Genomic DNA, 16,857 nt, shown 5'->3' on the forward strand with positions numbered 1-16,857 from the left:
CTGTTTTTTCTGGTGATAGATGCTCTGGGCACTGTGCCACTGCCATTCAGTGCCGCAGCGCGGATGCTCCCTGTGTAAAGATGACATATGAATTGATGTATCCCTGATTGGCTTATTTGGTCTACCTGTTAGTCCCTAGTAGTGTGGCCTGTGTGTGCCCAGGGCTGGTGAACCAAATGCTGCTGTTGGGCCTGCAGCGCTGGTTTGCGCCACCCACAGAAGCAGCTTGTAAAGTGTGTCTCAGACCTGCCACTGCAGTGTATGTGTGCAGTCTCCCAGCCCCTGAACCTTCCCTTGGCATCATGTAAGCCACCCCTATGGTAGGGTGCATTGTATGTGTAAGGTAGGACATGCTCTGATGTGTGCAGCATGTCCTGGTAGTGAATTACACCCAATTTCGTTTTTCACTACTGTAAGGCTACCTCTTCTCCATAGGCCAGAATGGGAGGTTTTGGCTATTACATTCTATAGTCCTAACTGACCCATAGAACATGGTAGAAAAACGAATGTAGTATGTCTGAGCTCAGAATATTAAAATACATCTTTTAGTGAAGGTTATTTTTATATTCTGTGTTTGAAAATACCACTTTTAGAAAGTAGGTATTTTCTTGCCTAAGCCTTCCAGTGTGCTCTGCTGTTATGTGTATTGGCTGTCTGGTTTTGGAGGGACAGGGCAGGCTGAGTCAGACCTGGGTTGAATAGAGAGATCTGCATTGGAGTGTGGGGAGGGGTGAGGGGTAGCTCTTGGACCTGAATAGGGCTGTGCCTGGCAAGGTGAATGCTGGCTCCACCTCCCACTATGCGTCTGATGGCAGACCCCCTCTTTCTGAAAGGAAGGATGCAGCCTGGTAAACAAAGTGCTCTAGGGCTGGACAGAACTGGTTCTGGTTGGGTTCAGTGACTTGTAGCTTCTGAGAACAAAGACTTTTGGGATATAAATATCTGTGCTGAAACCCCTACAAATTGTATTGCCCCTGGATCTCAAGACTAACCTCTGTACATGGAACTGAAGGAAGCTGCAGGAGAGGACTGTCCTGGTGTTGTGTGCTGTTCCCTGAATTGGCCTGCAGTAGTTTTCATTGGACTGGAAATAAGAGGGAAAAGGAGCTGTAAGAGAACTTTTTAATCTTGAACCTGCAATCACCCAAGGGCTAGAGAGAGAACTAGCCTCCTGACTGAAGTCTCAGGACCAGTAGACTTCATTTTGTCGCTAAGGCCTGTTAGCGAGCCGCCGCAGCCGAGGAGCGTCAAGAAAATCATCGCACTGCTGCCGCCGAGGGCTCGCTGGCCTGATCATCGCCCCGCACGTTTACATGCCTCAAAATTATCGCTAACGCCTGTTAGCGAGCCACCACCGCTGCGGAGCGTCAGGAAAATCGTCGCTCTGCTGCCGCTGAGGGCTCGCTGGCCTGATCATCGCCCGCACTCTTGCGGGCCTAAAAATTATCGCTACAGCTGCGGAGCGTCACGAAAATCGTCGCCCTGCTGCCGCTGAGGGCTCGCTGGCCTGATCATCACGCCGCACGTTTACGGGCCTCAAAATTATCGCCACAGTCACGAAGTGTCGAGAAATTCATCGCGTCGCTGCCGCTGAGGGCTCGCTGGCCTGATCATCGCCCCGCACGTTTGCAGGCCTCAAAATTGTCGCTAACCCCCATTAGCGAGCGGCGGCGACCAAAAGCGTGAGGAAAAACATCGCTATCCCGCCGTAGCGGTATTTTTGTGGATTATTGACCACATCCCGGAACTGTGAGTAAAAAGGTTCGCAGAGACCATTGCCCTGAACTGAACTTTGCATTCCCCATTTGAAATATTTTTGCAGCATCCAGAGAGAATTATTTTTGCACAGTATTGTGGCTTTCTCGTTATTTGGTCTTGTGATAAACCTATATATAAAGATAACTATTTTTTGATACCTACCTGTGTTGTGTCCCTTTGTAGTGTTCCTCACTGTTTTACTGTGTATGGTCATAAACGCTTAACACACTGCCTCTGAGATTAGCCTAACTGCTCGTGCTACGTTACCACAGGGTGGAGCAGGGGTTGTCAAAGGGGTGCAGCCCTTCACTCTGACTTAGGAAGAAGGGTCCCTGCTTGGACAGTGGCCATCCACTGCCAACCAGAGACCCCCATTTCTAACATGTCTTCTTACCCAAATAGGACTCCCTGCTGCCTACTTTTCAAAGGCCACAAACTGTAGGATATGGCTTTTTCCACTAGGTTTGCGAACTCAATAGAAAACGCTGGATTTGGCATTTTTAAATAATAAATAATGTGTCTCTCAGTTACAACAGGCTATTGATAAACATACAAGTCCTGACAAAGACCTCCCACAATAAGTGTCCATACTTCATACAAGGTTATACAGGTTGATTAGAGCTGGCAAGCGCACAAATGAGGTACTGGAACTGCCTAGGGAACCCTTTAGTTGTCACAATGGACAACTTGAGGAGGTCACTGCTTCACCTTCAGGAGGAGTGATTGATTCAAAGCAAGCAGCCCTATGAAGAAGGGGTTCCACTCAGTTTATTAATCCTCTAACAGAGTGAGGGCAATCAATTTACTGTGTTTTACTCCACTACAAAGAATAGTATTATTTTTAAATTGTGTACATGAGAAAATATTTTCTTTTTTGTGGGCGGGTGCAAAATGTGATGATGGTGTTAGATTCAAAGGGCACAAACCACACAACCTTTTGTCATGCAAAAAGGTATTTTTTATTGCTGGATTATATGTTGATTTTGTATTAGATGGCTAAATATTTGTCATATAATAAAGGTTGTCAAATAATTGGTTAATAAATACCACAGAAAAAGAAAAAGCTCCAAATGCCAGAATTACTATTGTTGGTTCAATTTACAAAAGAGAAGCTGAGCTGGGCTTGGCTTGATGGTGCAATGGAGCCTGTATGGACCCTAAAACGCGTCATACGCCAGGTATTTTACTTCCCGTTTCTGGAAAGTGAAAACAAGGTTGGGTTGGAATAGGTTGCCTGATATAAGGGAAAACCAGGCTTTGGATCGTTTGCATTCATCTTTCTTGGGGTCACTTGCACCTCTTACATTGGGCCACACTGGAGGTAGAGGGTCTCTTGGAGGATGCTTTGGTACCTCACCAGTAGGAAGGTGGCTCAGTTCCATTGAAGGTGGCCAGGACCATGTTCTTATCGCCTGCCACTTCTTCCGAATGATGAAATCCGGGGGCATATTTACTAGCCCCTATCGCCACCGGAGCATCACTTTTATTGATGCTTCGGTAGCGTAGTGCCATTTTCCATATTTACAAGGTGGTGCTAAACCACTTAGCGTGGCTTACTCCACCTTGTAAATATGCCCTTTCCGCCGCAGTCCTCTGTTGCAATGGGGATTGCAATGGGTGTTGCAGTGGATGTTCCACCGCAACACCCATTGCTTTCTGACGCTGCCCCAGATTTACACGACTGAGGCAGTGCCAAAAACTGATGTCATGGAATACCAGGCATTAGAATGGCGATACAAGAATTTAATAATTTCTCCTCATTTATTACCCTTCCATGTGTGCTGCACTCTGCAGCACACATAGAAAGTGTAAATCACCATTATTGATTGTTTGTGTGCAGGAAGGTGTCCCTTCCTGCACATAAACAATCATCCTTTCAGTGCAGGCACGCTTGCAAAATGGCTGCAGGGTGCATGCGCTGGCGCTTGGCAGCTTTTTTTGCACCAGGGCTAGGGGAAACCCAGGGGTGCACCGTATTCTTGTGAATACAGCGCATTTCTGCGTTTTAAAAATGTCAGAGCGAGACGCTGCTAAATTTGGTGCAGCTCCATGCTCTGACATTTTTTTAACTATGCCCCCCCCCAGTTTGGTGCACTCTTGCTGTGTATGCAAGCAAAGTGGTTTCTCCAGCTGGTTCCAGAGAACACATGCTTGCAAAAACATGAGATGCAGAGGCTCTGCAGGTTAGCTGATGCAAGAAATTGATGGCATGATGCCCTTGCCTTAACACTGGAGTGCTGTTGCATCAGTTATCCAAGCGGAAAGAAAAAGGGAAATAAATGAAACCAAAGCAGTCAAAAAAGATTCAAAAAAGGTTTCTGGCATAGGCCCTGCATTAAGGATTTCCCAAGGACGAGAGACGCAGAATCTTAACCACACTGTTTTAGGAGGAAAAAGGAACTGGTATATGGGAGCACTAGCAGATGTATGAGAGCATGCAGTAAACGATACATGTATATATCAGTATAGTTCTGGTACCTAAAGATCTAAAGAAGGAGTTTCCAGTCCAGCCTGTAAGTGACAGGCTACTGACATGCTGAGGACAAAAAAGAGCTCGGTAGGAAGAGGTACAATATTAACCTGAAAAGGGAATGATTAGAAAGTCTAAGGTTAATGGCCTGAAGATCATATATAAATGAATCAAATTAATAAAGCATTTAAAAATCCAGTAGGCCTGGTGGTGGCCGCCAGCCTTTGTCAATATTTGTTTTTTTTGTCATGGTTTTTGTAAAACTTTATTGTTCAAGAAGCTGGGGGGCCCCCATCAATCTGGGAAAAAAATGGTTAAATGCAGAAAATTGTTTTCTGGTCTCAAGCAGACATTGCCACCAAACTTCTGGCCCTGAAGGGAACTGCTTTGTGTGTGGGCTTGTTCCTTGTGAAAGGAAGCACCCCATAAGTCATAGTAAAGTCAGCCAAAGGCTGAACTGGGCTGATATATTGCCCTATGATTCATGCTGGGGCGGGTAGAAAAAATTTGAATTACGTAACCACAGACTAATGGATGAAGTCAGGCTGAAAACCCCTATAATAAAGAAAGAAAGAAATAAGAAAGATCTTGGTTAACACAGACGTAAAAAAGCCAATTGGTCTGGCATTGGCTGCAAGCCTCTTGCCTTTGAGAAAGAAGCCAAGAATTAAAGAAAGAATGAAAGAAAAGAAATCAAGAAGGAAAAAAAGAAAGAAAGAAAGAAAGAAAGAAAGAAAGAAAGAAAGAAAGAAAGAAAGAAAGAAAGAAAGAAAGAAAGAAAGAAAGAAAGAAAGAAAAAGAAAGAAAATGTTGCTCGAATATGAATTTACCTTGACAAAAAAAAAAGACAAGAGGCGTTTGACAAAACAGAAACAGTTGGTTTAATCAAACACTTCAGCTGGGAGCACAGTTACAGAAGCGGGCCTGAGGATTGTCTCAAAGTACTATCAATCTGAGCGAGTCTTTATATCATTTTTATGTGTCATAAAAGTACTTCCGGCGGCCCTTGTTTGGTAAAAGAATGTGGGCCTTGTCTGTGGAGTTATAATGAGGCCATTGATAACAAATGCAGGTGGGCCTCGACCTTGCGTGGGCACAATGTGGGCCAGTGGGTAACATGACCTCATGAGGGGCACGTGATCACTGTGTGTACTGTGTGTGCTGTGTCCCAATTGGCTGTGTGTTCCTAACTTCATGTTGCATCTGACTTTATGGTGTTTTGGGAATGCGCACACCCCTCTGGCCATGTTTGTTTTATTGGGGCCAGTTTCCTTTGACCACCATTGTGGTGTCACTTTGCTTATCTGTGGGATGGACCTGAGAAAGAAAGAAAGAAAGAAAAAAAGAAACAAATAAACAAAGGAAGAAAGGAATAAGGGGAAAGAAAGAAAGAAAGAAAGAAAGAAAGAAAGAAAGAAAGAAAGAAAGAAAGAAAGAAAGAAAGAAAGAAAGAGAGACAGACATTGTTGGCAAGATTGATAGAGCACATTGATTAGCTTCATTTTTAATATGAGCCAGTGCTTAATTTGAGGTGGTGGTTTCCGGTGCTCGGCACGGCACTCAACTGTCAGAACCGGCTCTAGTGACAGTCCACCACATGCTGATGCTATTTTTTTAATTTTTAGATGACCACGACAACCATGTTTATTAAGTCAATTTACATTGAAAATTAATAATATTAGCCTTTCTGCCATTATTATAGCTTTGTGTTGCCTGAAATAGTCTGAATTGTCACACTTGTAGGAGTGTGATGGTTAGGTGTTATGTTGGTACTGTCATAGGCAGGACTGGCGGGGGAAATGGGTGGTGCAGGCTGCAGTGGCCTTCCGAGGTGGGCCCTGGCACATAGTTATTTACAAATTAAGCACTGCTGTTAGCTGATGAGAAATAGCATATGTCAGATAAATAAAGGCTACTAGAAAGGAATTTACCACAGCTTTAGCAGGAAATGGGATTTAATAATGCTGGAATGTGCCCTCTGCTCACATAAAAAGTGCCTGCTATCATGTCAGGCTCTAAACACAAAGACATCACTAAAGTAATAATTATAAAGTGAAACAAAAACATTGGCACTGAAGGGAAATACCTAGTGGGTGGATGTGTTCCTTGTGTAAGAGCAAAATACAGTCACTGAAAGTGAAGTTAATCAGTAGCTTAAGTTGGCTGACCCATCATTGCCCCATGCTGTATGCTGTAGGGGGCGAAAGCAAAATGTGAATGACACAACAACAAACAATGTATATGAAGAGAGATTGCTGAAAAGCCCTGTGAGTAAGTATATTATATGTACAGTTTTAGTAAAATCAAAAGGTCTTAGCTAACGCCATACCTAAAAAGTGGAAAACACAAACCCACTACTGCAAATTACAAGTTCACCAACATAACCTGTGACTATCTTTTCCCACCTATGTAACAAGTCCACTAGGCCCTCCCTCCTATGTCTCCTGACAATTGTATGCCCACAACTATATTAGTTACCAGAAACGTGCCCACAATCTATAAAAACCAATCAACAGTGCACACGTATCTACATAATCCTAACACCATGGATCTTAAAGCCCCATGGACACAGCCTTGGCAGCCCCTAGTGATGCGCTTCCGGCCCATGCTGCACCCGCGACTCAGACCTTTCGCGATCTTCCGAACAACAGGAACCAATAGTGTGAAGGAAGGGAATACCACACTGCTCCTTATTGCTTGGCCGGAGGGGTGCGGAGGGGGCCGCCTACTCAACTGAGTCTTCCTGCAGAGCTCCCTCAAAGGGAGCACGCTTTCATAGTGTAAGACTGCTCACTTTGAGAGAGAGCCCACAGCGTGGTAATTCCAAAATATCTGTTACTATGTTTCCCTCATGGAGAGTTTCGATATATCTCTCCTTGGAGAGAGTGTAGGTACTGTCAGATGTAATAGGTGTCAGATGTGATGTATAACACACTATACATGTGGCTTACGTGTCACAGGTAGATGGACCTGGGCTACCACCAGCGCTTTGAGAATCTGTCAGGACGACTAGGATATAGCGATCAGGGCTTACAGGTAGCAGACACACAGCTGCCAGGTTATATAGGTGGGAAGGAGAGAGTGAGCGTGAAAGGGTATATAGGAAGGACTCTACTATACTATGCAGACTGACATGTGCGACTGACAAGCCTATGGTTCATGCATCTAATGACTGATTAAAAATGTGCCCCCCCCACTACACCTGTCAAAGTAGGCGAACTTCCACAAACTCTGGAGTTTGTGTATATTTACATACCTCTTAAGGGTTGTACCACACCTTAGAAATGCTTCTACATTTACACATGTAAGGGCAAGATTAAGTGTGTTTCCAGGGTGCGAATGTGTACAAAGCACTCTCAATTTTCATAGGGGCTGTAGGAGAAGGAGATGCCTCCACTGGGAAAACAGTTCTCCGCGGAGAAACAGAAAATAAAGTAAATGTGCAAAGGCACACCAGTCACATGCTCGCCTGTGAAATGATCCACAGTATGGCAATTCTGCATACATACATTTTAAACGTGTGACCATTCCTGAAAAACTTTGACAATTATAGTTTTCAGTTCCTCTTCTGGAATTCTTTGAAAATACCACAAAAGTCAGAAATGTCCTCCAATGTTGGCTGTGTTTTTTAAATATTTTTGATGAATCAGTACCCCTTTGAGAAATCTATAAAACAGAGAAGAGACAACTGTTTTTCATTCCTACAATGCATAGGGTTAGCAGATCACAGCGGTGTGGGACTGTGGATGTCAGGTCATAGAAGTGGAGACATGCGCTTATCTACAAAGGCGCTGGAGGTAGCAGTGCGGGGGTGCTGCAGCACCCCCAAAAAATAACTATGGTGGGGTACAGAAGGTGAATGAGCTATAAAGATGCCTTTACATTTTTATCTTGTCACATTTGCTGTATGTTCAAAGACAGAGGTTAAATGTTCAAATATGTTTTCTGACAAATTGCTGCTTATGTTATTTAACATGAAGATTGGTATTTATTGTGCTTTCACTGTTTAGGAAGTGAGAGGATTTTGGAAACTAGGTGACAGTCTTGCTGGCCTACAGGGAGCATGAAGGGGCAGGTTGTAGGGTGTGTATTTTTCCCTATCACACAACACATTTGAAATATCTATAAATGAACTGTAGAAATATTGAAAAATATTTCAGCAGTTAGGAAAGCACAAATGAAGCGCACTTTATTGTATATCTGAAGTTGACGGAAACAATTGGCCTTGTTTATGAAGGCCTGTGTCACTTTTGCGCCGCTGTTGCATCACTTTTAGTGACGCAGCGGTGGCGTAAATAATGCACCATGTTGCGGCATATTTTCGAAGTGACGCATCTAGGCAGATGCGTCACTTCGTAATACCCTGCGCTACATTATACCTGCGTCAGGTATAATGTATGCAGGGTGGGCATGCCCCGGTAAGAAAGGGTCGTAGGATTGGCGCAGTGAAATCTATGAGATTTCACTGCGCCACTTCTACGACAGCAATGCGTCAAAACCTTACACCTGCCTCATGGCAGGCGTGAGGGTGACACAGGCCCTTTCACATGGGGCTTGCCCCGTGTGAAAGGAACATTGCTGGAGTTGCGTCACGCTTCCGACACAACTCCAGTAATGCGCCACTTTTGGGCCGACACATACGTCAGTAATACTGATGTATCAGTCATTCCTTGCGACATGATGCATCATAACGGTAAATATGACGCATCATCTGTGTCACAAGGAGGGTGCACTGAGAAGTGTTTCATCGCTGCTTTCACGCAGCGATGCGACACTTCTTATAAATGAGGCCCAAAAAGTTTAATATGATCAAAACAGTTCAAGACATTTTACTTGCAAATTATAAATATTCGCTAACACCATACACATTATCTATTGTTTGTGATTTACTTAGCTTCACCAGTAAAACTGCAAGTCTGCACATTTTGTGGCAAATTAAATGGAAAATGTGCTATCTGTATATGACTGTGTGCTATCACACCATACTTTAGTAGTATATTTGCAGCAGTAGGCTCCAAAATGCATCAACGGCTACATACAACACTATTACCCCTCTCTTGCTGAATTGATGTGGCTCATTTGCCATACCTGCTCCTCGTGTGCGCTTGGATTTGTCACAATCTCTATGACTTCAGTCATCTAACATTGATGGCAGCACCCCCATTCTGAAAATTGTTCCAACACAACAGTTTATCCAATCATTTGGGTGGCTTGTAAGAGTTGGAAGATTACATGAGTGATTGCGAGTGGTTCTCAGTTGCACAAGGGAGTGCTGTGTAATTGACAGGTGTGGTGTGTGGCTGACAATGTTTACTGAGGGGGGTGGCCTAGTGTGAATATGACTAGGACTGCAATATGCACCGCTGTAAAGTTATTTCAAACATTTAATTCTTTTCGCATCAATTGACAATGGTCATATACATTTTTTTGGATATGAATTTCAATGGTTGCAAGATATACATGATCATTCAATATATATACATTTATGCAAAATTGTTAAACAATAATAACAAATCAAATTACAATGCATGCACCCAATGCATTTCGGGACATTCGTGGTCCCTTCATCAGGGGTAAACTGTAAGAAGAAAAGGAGAAGGTATCAAAATCTTGCACATTGCGTGAACAGTAGACAGATGACAGATGACAAGTTGGATGTGCAATCGACTGGGTGTATGGCCTGGTGTGCATATGACAGGCTGTGTAGCGAAGAAATTGCCATGTTTTACACGTGAGGCGTGTTCTGGTGGCACCTTATGCAGATGAGTGACACGCAGCTCTAACTCTTTACAAGTGTGGAGTATGTGGCTGGCAGGCCAAGCAGGTTTGCTGCTGGCATCAGAGTTAACCTGTAACCCGGTACACCCGGGCATTGTACATGCCTTGGACGGCAGGAGATAAGAGCCACACAGTCTTTATATTCAATGACGCATCAACACCATGGAAAGGCATTCAGACCAAAAATATGCCCGTGTCCATAACCCCAGAGTTTCATTTCATAAATCACACGGCTCTGTTCTATAACAGAAAGGGAGTCCAAGTGGAAACACAGAAGTGAATTTCCTTTCATCGGGGCGGGTTGTGGCTCATTCTCCTCTTAGTGTCACTTCATTTTTTGCACAGTGTACAGATTCTTTCAGTTGTTCTAGGCCTAACCAGCAGCGTTTCCTGGTACAGTTTTGGTTTACAATATGTGAGGCAAAGGTCACTGGTCGTTGTTTCCGTGAGAGGCGCCTGCGAAAGAATCACTGAAACAAGAGGGGCATGTTACTTAATTAATGAGAGGATGTGGCGTAAGGGTCACAGCTGCCGACTGGGCAACTAGGTTCGAGTCTCGGTGTCGACTCAACATCTTGTGATCCTGGACAGGTGATCACTTAATCTCCCCATGTCTACCAAAAATTAACACGTGAATTGTGTAAAAATGAAATGTGTAATGTAGCTTGTGCTCGTGTACAGCGCTCCAAACAAAACCTTCGGGTCGATTTCGTGTAATACAAAACTGCAACAAAAAAAAAGCCATATAAGAGTCAGATGACACCTGGGACGTATGACAACTGAAAGGAGCAGCGTCTCTTTTAAGAAAAAGTATTTCACTAACATGAGGGCTTATAAGTTACCCAGTTGGATATCAGAAGCCTTCTTTCCTACCTTAAGTACCCTATGGCCTTTCACTCGGCCAGAACAGGAAGCACGTTGATGTGAGTCATTTTAACAACTCTTTTTTTAAAGAACTATTGTTGGTTTCTTCAAAAACAAGACGACTCAAACAGGTACTTGCTTGCCACAGTCTATCATGTCACAGTAAAGATTTACGTCTCATTTTTAACAACTCTACTTTATGTTTCTGGATTTTCAGACGAAAATTAAGTGCCACAAAACATATTGTAACAAGCATTGGCATAGCCAATAGGTCTCGCTTTTGGGACCTTCTAAGTATTTAGTTATGCAGCACAATATCCTTGGTGCAACCACATCAACTGTTGCTTGGCTAAACACTTATAAGATCACAGAGGCGAGATCTATTGGCTATGCCAATGCTTGGTGTGGTTGTGTGTGTGGTTGTGTGTGTGGTTGTGTGTGTGTGTGTGTGTGGTTGTGTGTGAGTGGTTGTGTGTGTGGTTGTGTGTGTGGTGTTGTGTGTGTGGTTGTGTGTGTGTGGTTGAGTGTGTGGTTGTGTGTGTGTGTGTGTGTGGTTGTGTGTGAGTGGTTGTGTGTGTGGTTGTGTGTGTGGTGTTGTGTGTGTGGTTGTGTGTGTGTGGTTGAGTGTGTGGTTGTGTGTGTGTGTGGGTGTGGTTGTGTGTGTGTGGTTGTGTGTGTGTGGTTGTGTGTAGTTGTGTGTAGTTGTGTGTGGTTGTGTGTGGTTGTGTGTAGTTGTGTGTGGTTGTGTGTGTGGTTGTGGTTGTGTGTGAGTGTGGTTGTGTGCGTGTGGTTGTGTATGTGGTTGTGGGTGGTTGTGTGTGTGGTTGTGTGCGTGGTTGTGTGTGGTTGTGTGTGTGTGTGGTTGTGTATGGTTGTGTTTGTGGCTGTGTTTGTGTGGTTGTGTGTGTGTGTGTAGTTGTGTGTGTGGTTGTGTGCGTGTGTGTGGTTGTGTGTGTGGTTGTGGGTGTGGTTGTGTGGTAGTGGTTGTGTGTGGGGTTGTGTGGGGGGTTGTGTGGGGGGTTGTGTGTGTGGTTGTGTGGTTGTTGTGTGTGGGTGTGGTTGTGTGCGTGGTTGTGTGTGTGGTTGTGTGTGGTTGTGTGTGTGGTTGTGCATGTAGTTGTGTGTGTGTGGTCATGTGTGTGGTTATGGTTGTGTGTGTGACAGTAATACTAAAAGCATATCAAAATAAAGGAACACAAACATCGAGTTTGTGGAAAGAGAAAGCACATTGTAAGTCAAACGGGCGCAGCAAAGCATTAACACAACATGTTCTTTGATGTCTGATGTTCTTTGAACGAGAACATCAAAGGGATGCCGCGAAAGTGATCGCGGGCAAAAGTGAATGTGATCGCGGGCGCTTAATGAGCATGATGAGGTTTGCCATATGGTGCCTCTGCTCCTAAGCGCACGCCCGCGCACATGCACTGTAGCTCTAGGCTGGCCATGGTAGCATTTTTTGAGCCCTCACTAAAAGTCTCGCCAGACAGCGCATGCGCTGGGTCAGGCGAGACCTAAGAAGGAAGGGCAATAGGCGGGTTGTAAAATGCTACAAACAACAAAATGTGGCCACCTGGTACACGGAAATTTCACAAAATACACTACATCAAAAAGAGTGTTAAACATGGACCACTACACCTCCCTGTTGGAAGAGGAAGAGATCTCACACAAAGCTGACCTACGATTTGACATGACAGGAAAGGATTTAAATTGATGAAAGCCTCCTTTAGTGACGTCTTGAAAGGTAACCACATAGTTCTGAATCTTTGAATTCAATCATTTACAAGGGCTGTCAATCTCTCCATCACACATATATTCCATAGTTTCCATCACTTTGCCCACCAGTGTCATGAATGGGGTTGTCCTGTTAACACCTGGGTCTCCCACCAACAAGATGCTAGGACTGAGGGGGTCGGGGGCAATACCAGTGATTGATTTGACCTGTGATATGATCTCCTTCCAGTAAGGATGAATGTGGATCAAGGACCACCAGATGGGTGCAAGATATCCAGCCGCCCCACATCTCCTCCAGCGGGGGTCCAAGCCTCCTCACATCGCTTCCGGTTTAGTAGGAGTGAGATATCACCTTATTATTTTGTTGGCATGTTCTTTGTGCTGGGAACAGAACAATGACTCAGCATTCTAGAGCATATAATTTACCACATCTCGTCAGCTATATCAATATTCAAATATTTGCCCCAATTGAGCATAATTGTACTTGTTGATAGACTGAAGATTGCTAAAAGAGCGTAGAGGTTGAAAATCCCCCTCTTTATTTGATTATTATGAGCCAACAGAACTTCAATTGTGGTCTTTTCTCTACAACTATTTAATGTCTTTGGTTCCTTCCAGACTTCCAAATGAAACAACAGGGGGCGGTGATACTTATCACTGTGAAAAGGGTTGACCAAGGTTGCGCAACCCTCTCAACCTAGTATTTCATGGTGAGGTACAAGTTGCTGAATAGAAGTGGATTGCGTAATTTCCATGTGCTGAAACAAGTATCTATAACCCCTTGGTGGAAATTGGGGTTGTGAGTAATTGTTGACATTTGGGACGGAAATGTCATTACTCCTCCCTAATTAGGAGATTCCAGTAATCTAGTAAAAGAGAAATCCTGTTTGAATGTTACCCGCAGTTTTGTGTAGAGACAGCTTTTTGAGTCGCATGCTGGGTGTAGCTGGGATGTGTAGATGTTATATTATATTTTGGGCAATCTCACGCCGCCAATGACTACGTGTGTATATAACACAGCCTTAATCACCTTCTTGGCACTCCTATTCCATGTGATTGTAATGAGTTTCGCTGTGTAAGTTGTATGGTAGACCTAAGTGGCAAAGTTTGTGCTGTCTTAAGGAGCAAGGGGGAAATTCCTTATTATATATGTGAATCTTCTGAATTTGGAGATCTCGAGCTTTCCCCAGGTATAAATCATATAGATCTTTGGCTTTATTAGGGAGTTTAAACCCTATGTATTTGCTTCGCAAAATGCATTATCGGCAATGGTCTTGATCAAAGTATGAGTTACAAAATAGCATACTGCTTGGCTCGTGGATGTGGTGCATGGGCGTGGGAACGTGGATGTGGTGCATGGGCGTGGGAACGTGGATGTGGTGCATGGGCGTGGGAACGGGCGCGCATGGTAGGCATGCAATACATGGGCATTTTTGTCTTAGGCGGAAAAAACTCTAGTGCCAGCCCTGGTTGACATACTACAAAGGAGGCTAATAGGTGGATGGCAGGTTTTACAGAAGAATCGTGTGATTATCTATCACACGAATCTTCTGTTATACAGGTGAGATTGATCTATTATAAGGAGTACACAGGTGGCAGGTTATACAGGTGAGCAGTGCTTAGAATATGTCATTACACGGGTAAGTGGGCGTTGCTAGGATGTACAGATGAGTTGCCTACAATTTGCACTTCCTACGAATATGGCTCTGTGCTCTGGTTACAGCTGGAAGGTGTGCAGTTACTCCCAGCACCCTGCTCTAATTAACTCTTTACCTTCTTCTCCTCCGCCTCGTGCTGGATCAGTGTGACCGTGTGCCCGCGGTGCGGCCCCAGGGCCGGACACATGGCACACACGCAGAGCCGGCAGTCCCGGCAGAAGAGCTCCACCTCACGCTGCCGGTGCTCGGCGCAGCGCCGCCCGTCGTGCCGAAGTTCAGCCAGACCCCTAGCATCCCTGTCCGGACCCGCCGACTCTCCTTCCGGGGTGCAGCCCAGCAGCCGGTGCCCCGAGAAGCCGCCGGGCCTCAGGTGCGGCTCCAGGTGCGCTGTGCAGAAGAAGGCCCCGCAGGTCAGGCAGCCGCGCTCTGCCTGTTGTCTCCCAACTCCCGGGGGGCAGAAGTCACAGAGCGCGCCTAGAGGCGGCACCTCCTCCCCACTAGGCCCCGGGCAGCCGCCAAATCCTGCCATTGTGGGTGAACAGTACTCGGGGTTGGTACTGGTAGGGCAAGGGCCGGGAATCGAGGGAGTCAGTCAGTGCCGCACCCTCCTAGCATGCTCTCGGCCACAACTACCTGCTTCCGCAATCGCTGATGCTAATCAGTGCCCTGCAGCTAACGAGAGGAATAGAAACTTAAGTCTTTTTTTCCCCCAGCCACTTCTCAGCCAGCACAGCACTTCATTAAACGATGGAAGATCTCGGGCCAGACACCGCCAACAGATGTTTTCTGTTACCAGTGAAAAAGCGTCGGGTCTCGGAACGTAATGCCCGAGTCGTCACTGGTCATATGGACCTGTTGTTCGTTGACATGAAACGTGGAAAGGGAGAAGACGTCACCAATGCATTTCTAACCTGTGAAGTTAATGTGACTCCACAATAAGGGCCAGGAACCACTGAATATAGTTAAAGGGTATTATTTGGATTACTAATTAATTCAGTGTATATGCAAACTAATAAAGTCAGCAAATACAATAATACAGCAGATAAGCTGAAATATCTCCGTAGGCGAAGGCGCAACAGAATGATATACAGACCGGTAACGACCACAATAATAAAGAAAGAGATTAATACAAACAGGTGTTCCATAAATAAACTTCCCTTCTCTCTTTTAAACATAAGTCATCAATAGAATCATCTACTAAGGATCTGTAATTCGGAGCATAGAAGGTGTCAGCATGATAAGACTTCAGTAGAAGTCTTGAAAAAAGGAAATAAGTGTTTATCATAAAGTGTCACATACTTGCAAGACTAAGGCAAGCTGAGAGGTTTGCACCTCTCTATGGGCCTGATTACGAGTTTTGCGGTCCATCGGATCGGCGAACATGTGGTCAGGGTGCTGTGCTGGTCGGGGACTGCCACACCAGTGGTCCGATCGCCGTATTACAAGTACGGCGGTCGGATCATTTTGAGACTGCCGCGCCGCCAGGGAACACACTGCAGTCTAATACAAACAATAAACCATTCTCTAATGAAAATCATGATCGGGGCGTAGCTTAGTCAGTGTGATTCGGAGGGTGTGAATCTCAAATTTCACAACTGAAAAAGCAGTGGGCTGCAGAATGGAAAGGTTATTGACCAACGTTTGTGATGTCCTGTTTCCATGAGGAACCGGGGTATTCGGACAGAATAAAAAACATTGAGATGCAGAAATATTGAATTTTTATTATATGATACACAAATATCGTGATGCAGGAATATCGTTGACAAGAATATCAATTTTCTAAGGTAAGTAATAACGGTGTTAAAAATATCTATGTGATTAATATCGTTTACAACAATATCATTGTTAATAGTATAGTTTTTTCATTATTCCTATGTATTTTAGTTTATGTTTTAATTGTATAGGTTATATATTGTTTGTATAATTATTGTTAATGAATCTTGTTTAATATAGTTTGCAAATTTGTAGTTGTTTTGAAATGTATTTTTTAATTTTAATTTTTTGTGTCGTAGCAGGTTGTAGGGTTTGTAGGGGTACAGGGTTGGAAGTAAACTAATTGCAATCAATTACTTTTTATATATTAATTATTTAATTGATAATTAATTATGTTAATTGTGTAATTCATTTTTTAGTTAATTTTCAGATACAGGCTGTGGGGTTTATAGGGTTACAGGGAGAGAAGTAAATTAATTATCATTTATTAAGCATTAATGTAAATTAATAATAATTTAAACAGTCGAGCATGCACTTGCAAAATAGCTGTAGGAGGGCTGGGTTGTGAACGAGCACAGGTGGAGCAGCCATTTCTTAGCATGCAGATCAAGAGGAAAAGTCCGGCAGCCAAAGCTAGTCGAAGTGGCAAACAGCCAAAAACACTAGAGAAAATAGAATGAATGAAAGCAGGGATCACACCAAAAATAGTTTAAAAAGACGTTACAAGGTTAAAAAAATGCACCAGACCTGTTGTATGTGAAGCATTGAAAATAGAATGAATTAACTCACCAAAATGTTGCGGGAGATCAGTGTTTAAAAGATTATGAACTTCTGTTCTCATTTTGGCCACCTGCAGGACATAAGTCTCACTGGCAGAAGTGAGAG

The 16,857-nt window shown here is 44.1% G+C and overlaps 1 protein-coding gene across 1 annotated transcript in view; it reads right to left on the reverse strand.

Moving 5' to 3' along the window:
- Positions 1-14,894, reverse strand: part of TRIM14 (tripartite motif containing 14) — a 149,826-nt gene extending 134,932 nt beyond the window's left edge. Inside the window, exon 1 of the mRNA XM_085641111.1 lies at positions 14,375-14,894. Within this exon, the coding sequence (XP_085497237.1) occupies positions 14,375-14,788 (414 nt within the window). The 5' untranslated portion in view covers positions 14,789-14,894. The remainder of the gene's footprint in view (positions 1-14,374) is intronic.
- Positions 14,895-16,857: the final 1,963 nt, after the last annotated feature.

The sequence above is a fragment of the Triturus cristatus genome, chromosome 2_2 (assembly GCF_964204655.1).
Source record: "Triturus cristatus chromosome 2_2, aTriCri1.1, whole genome shotgun sequence".
Taxonomy (NCBI): Eukaryota; Metazoa; Chordata; class Amphibia; order Caudata; family Salamandridae; genus Triturus; species Triturus cristatus.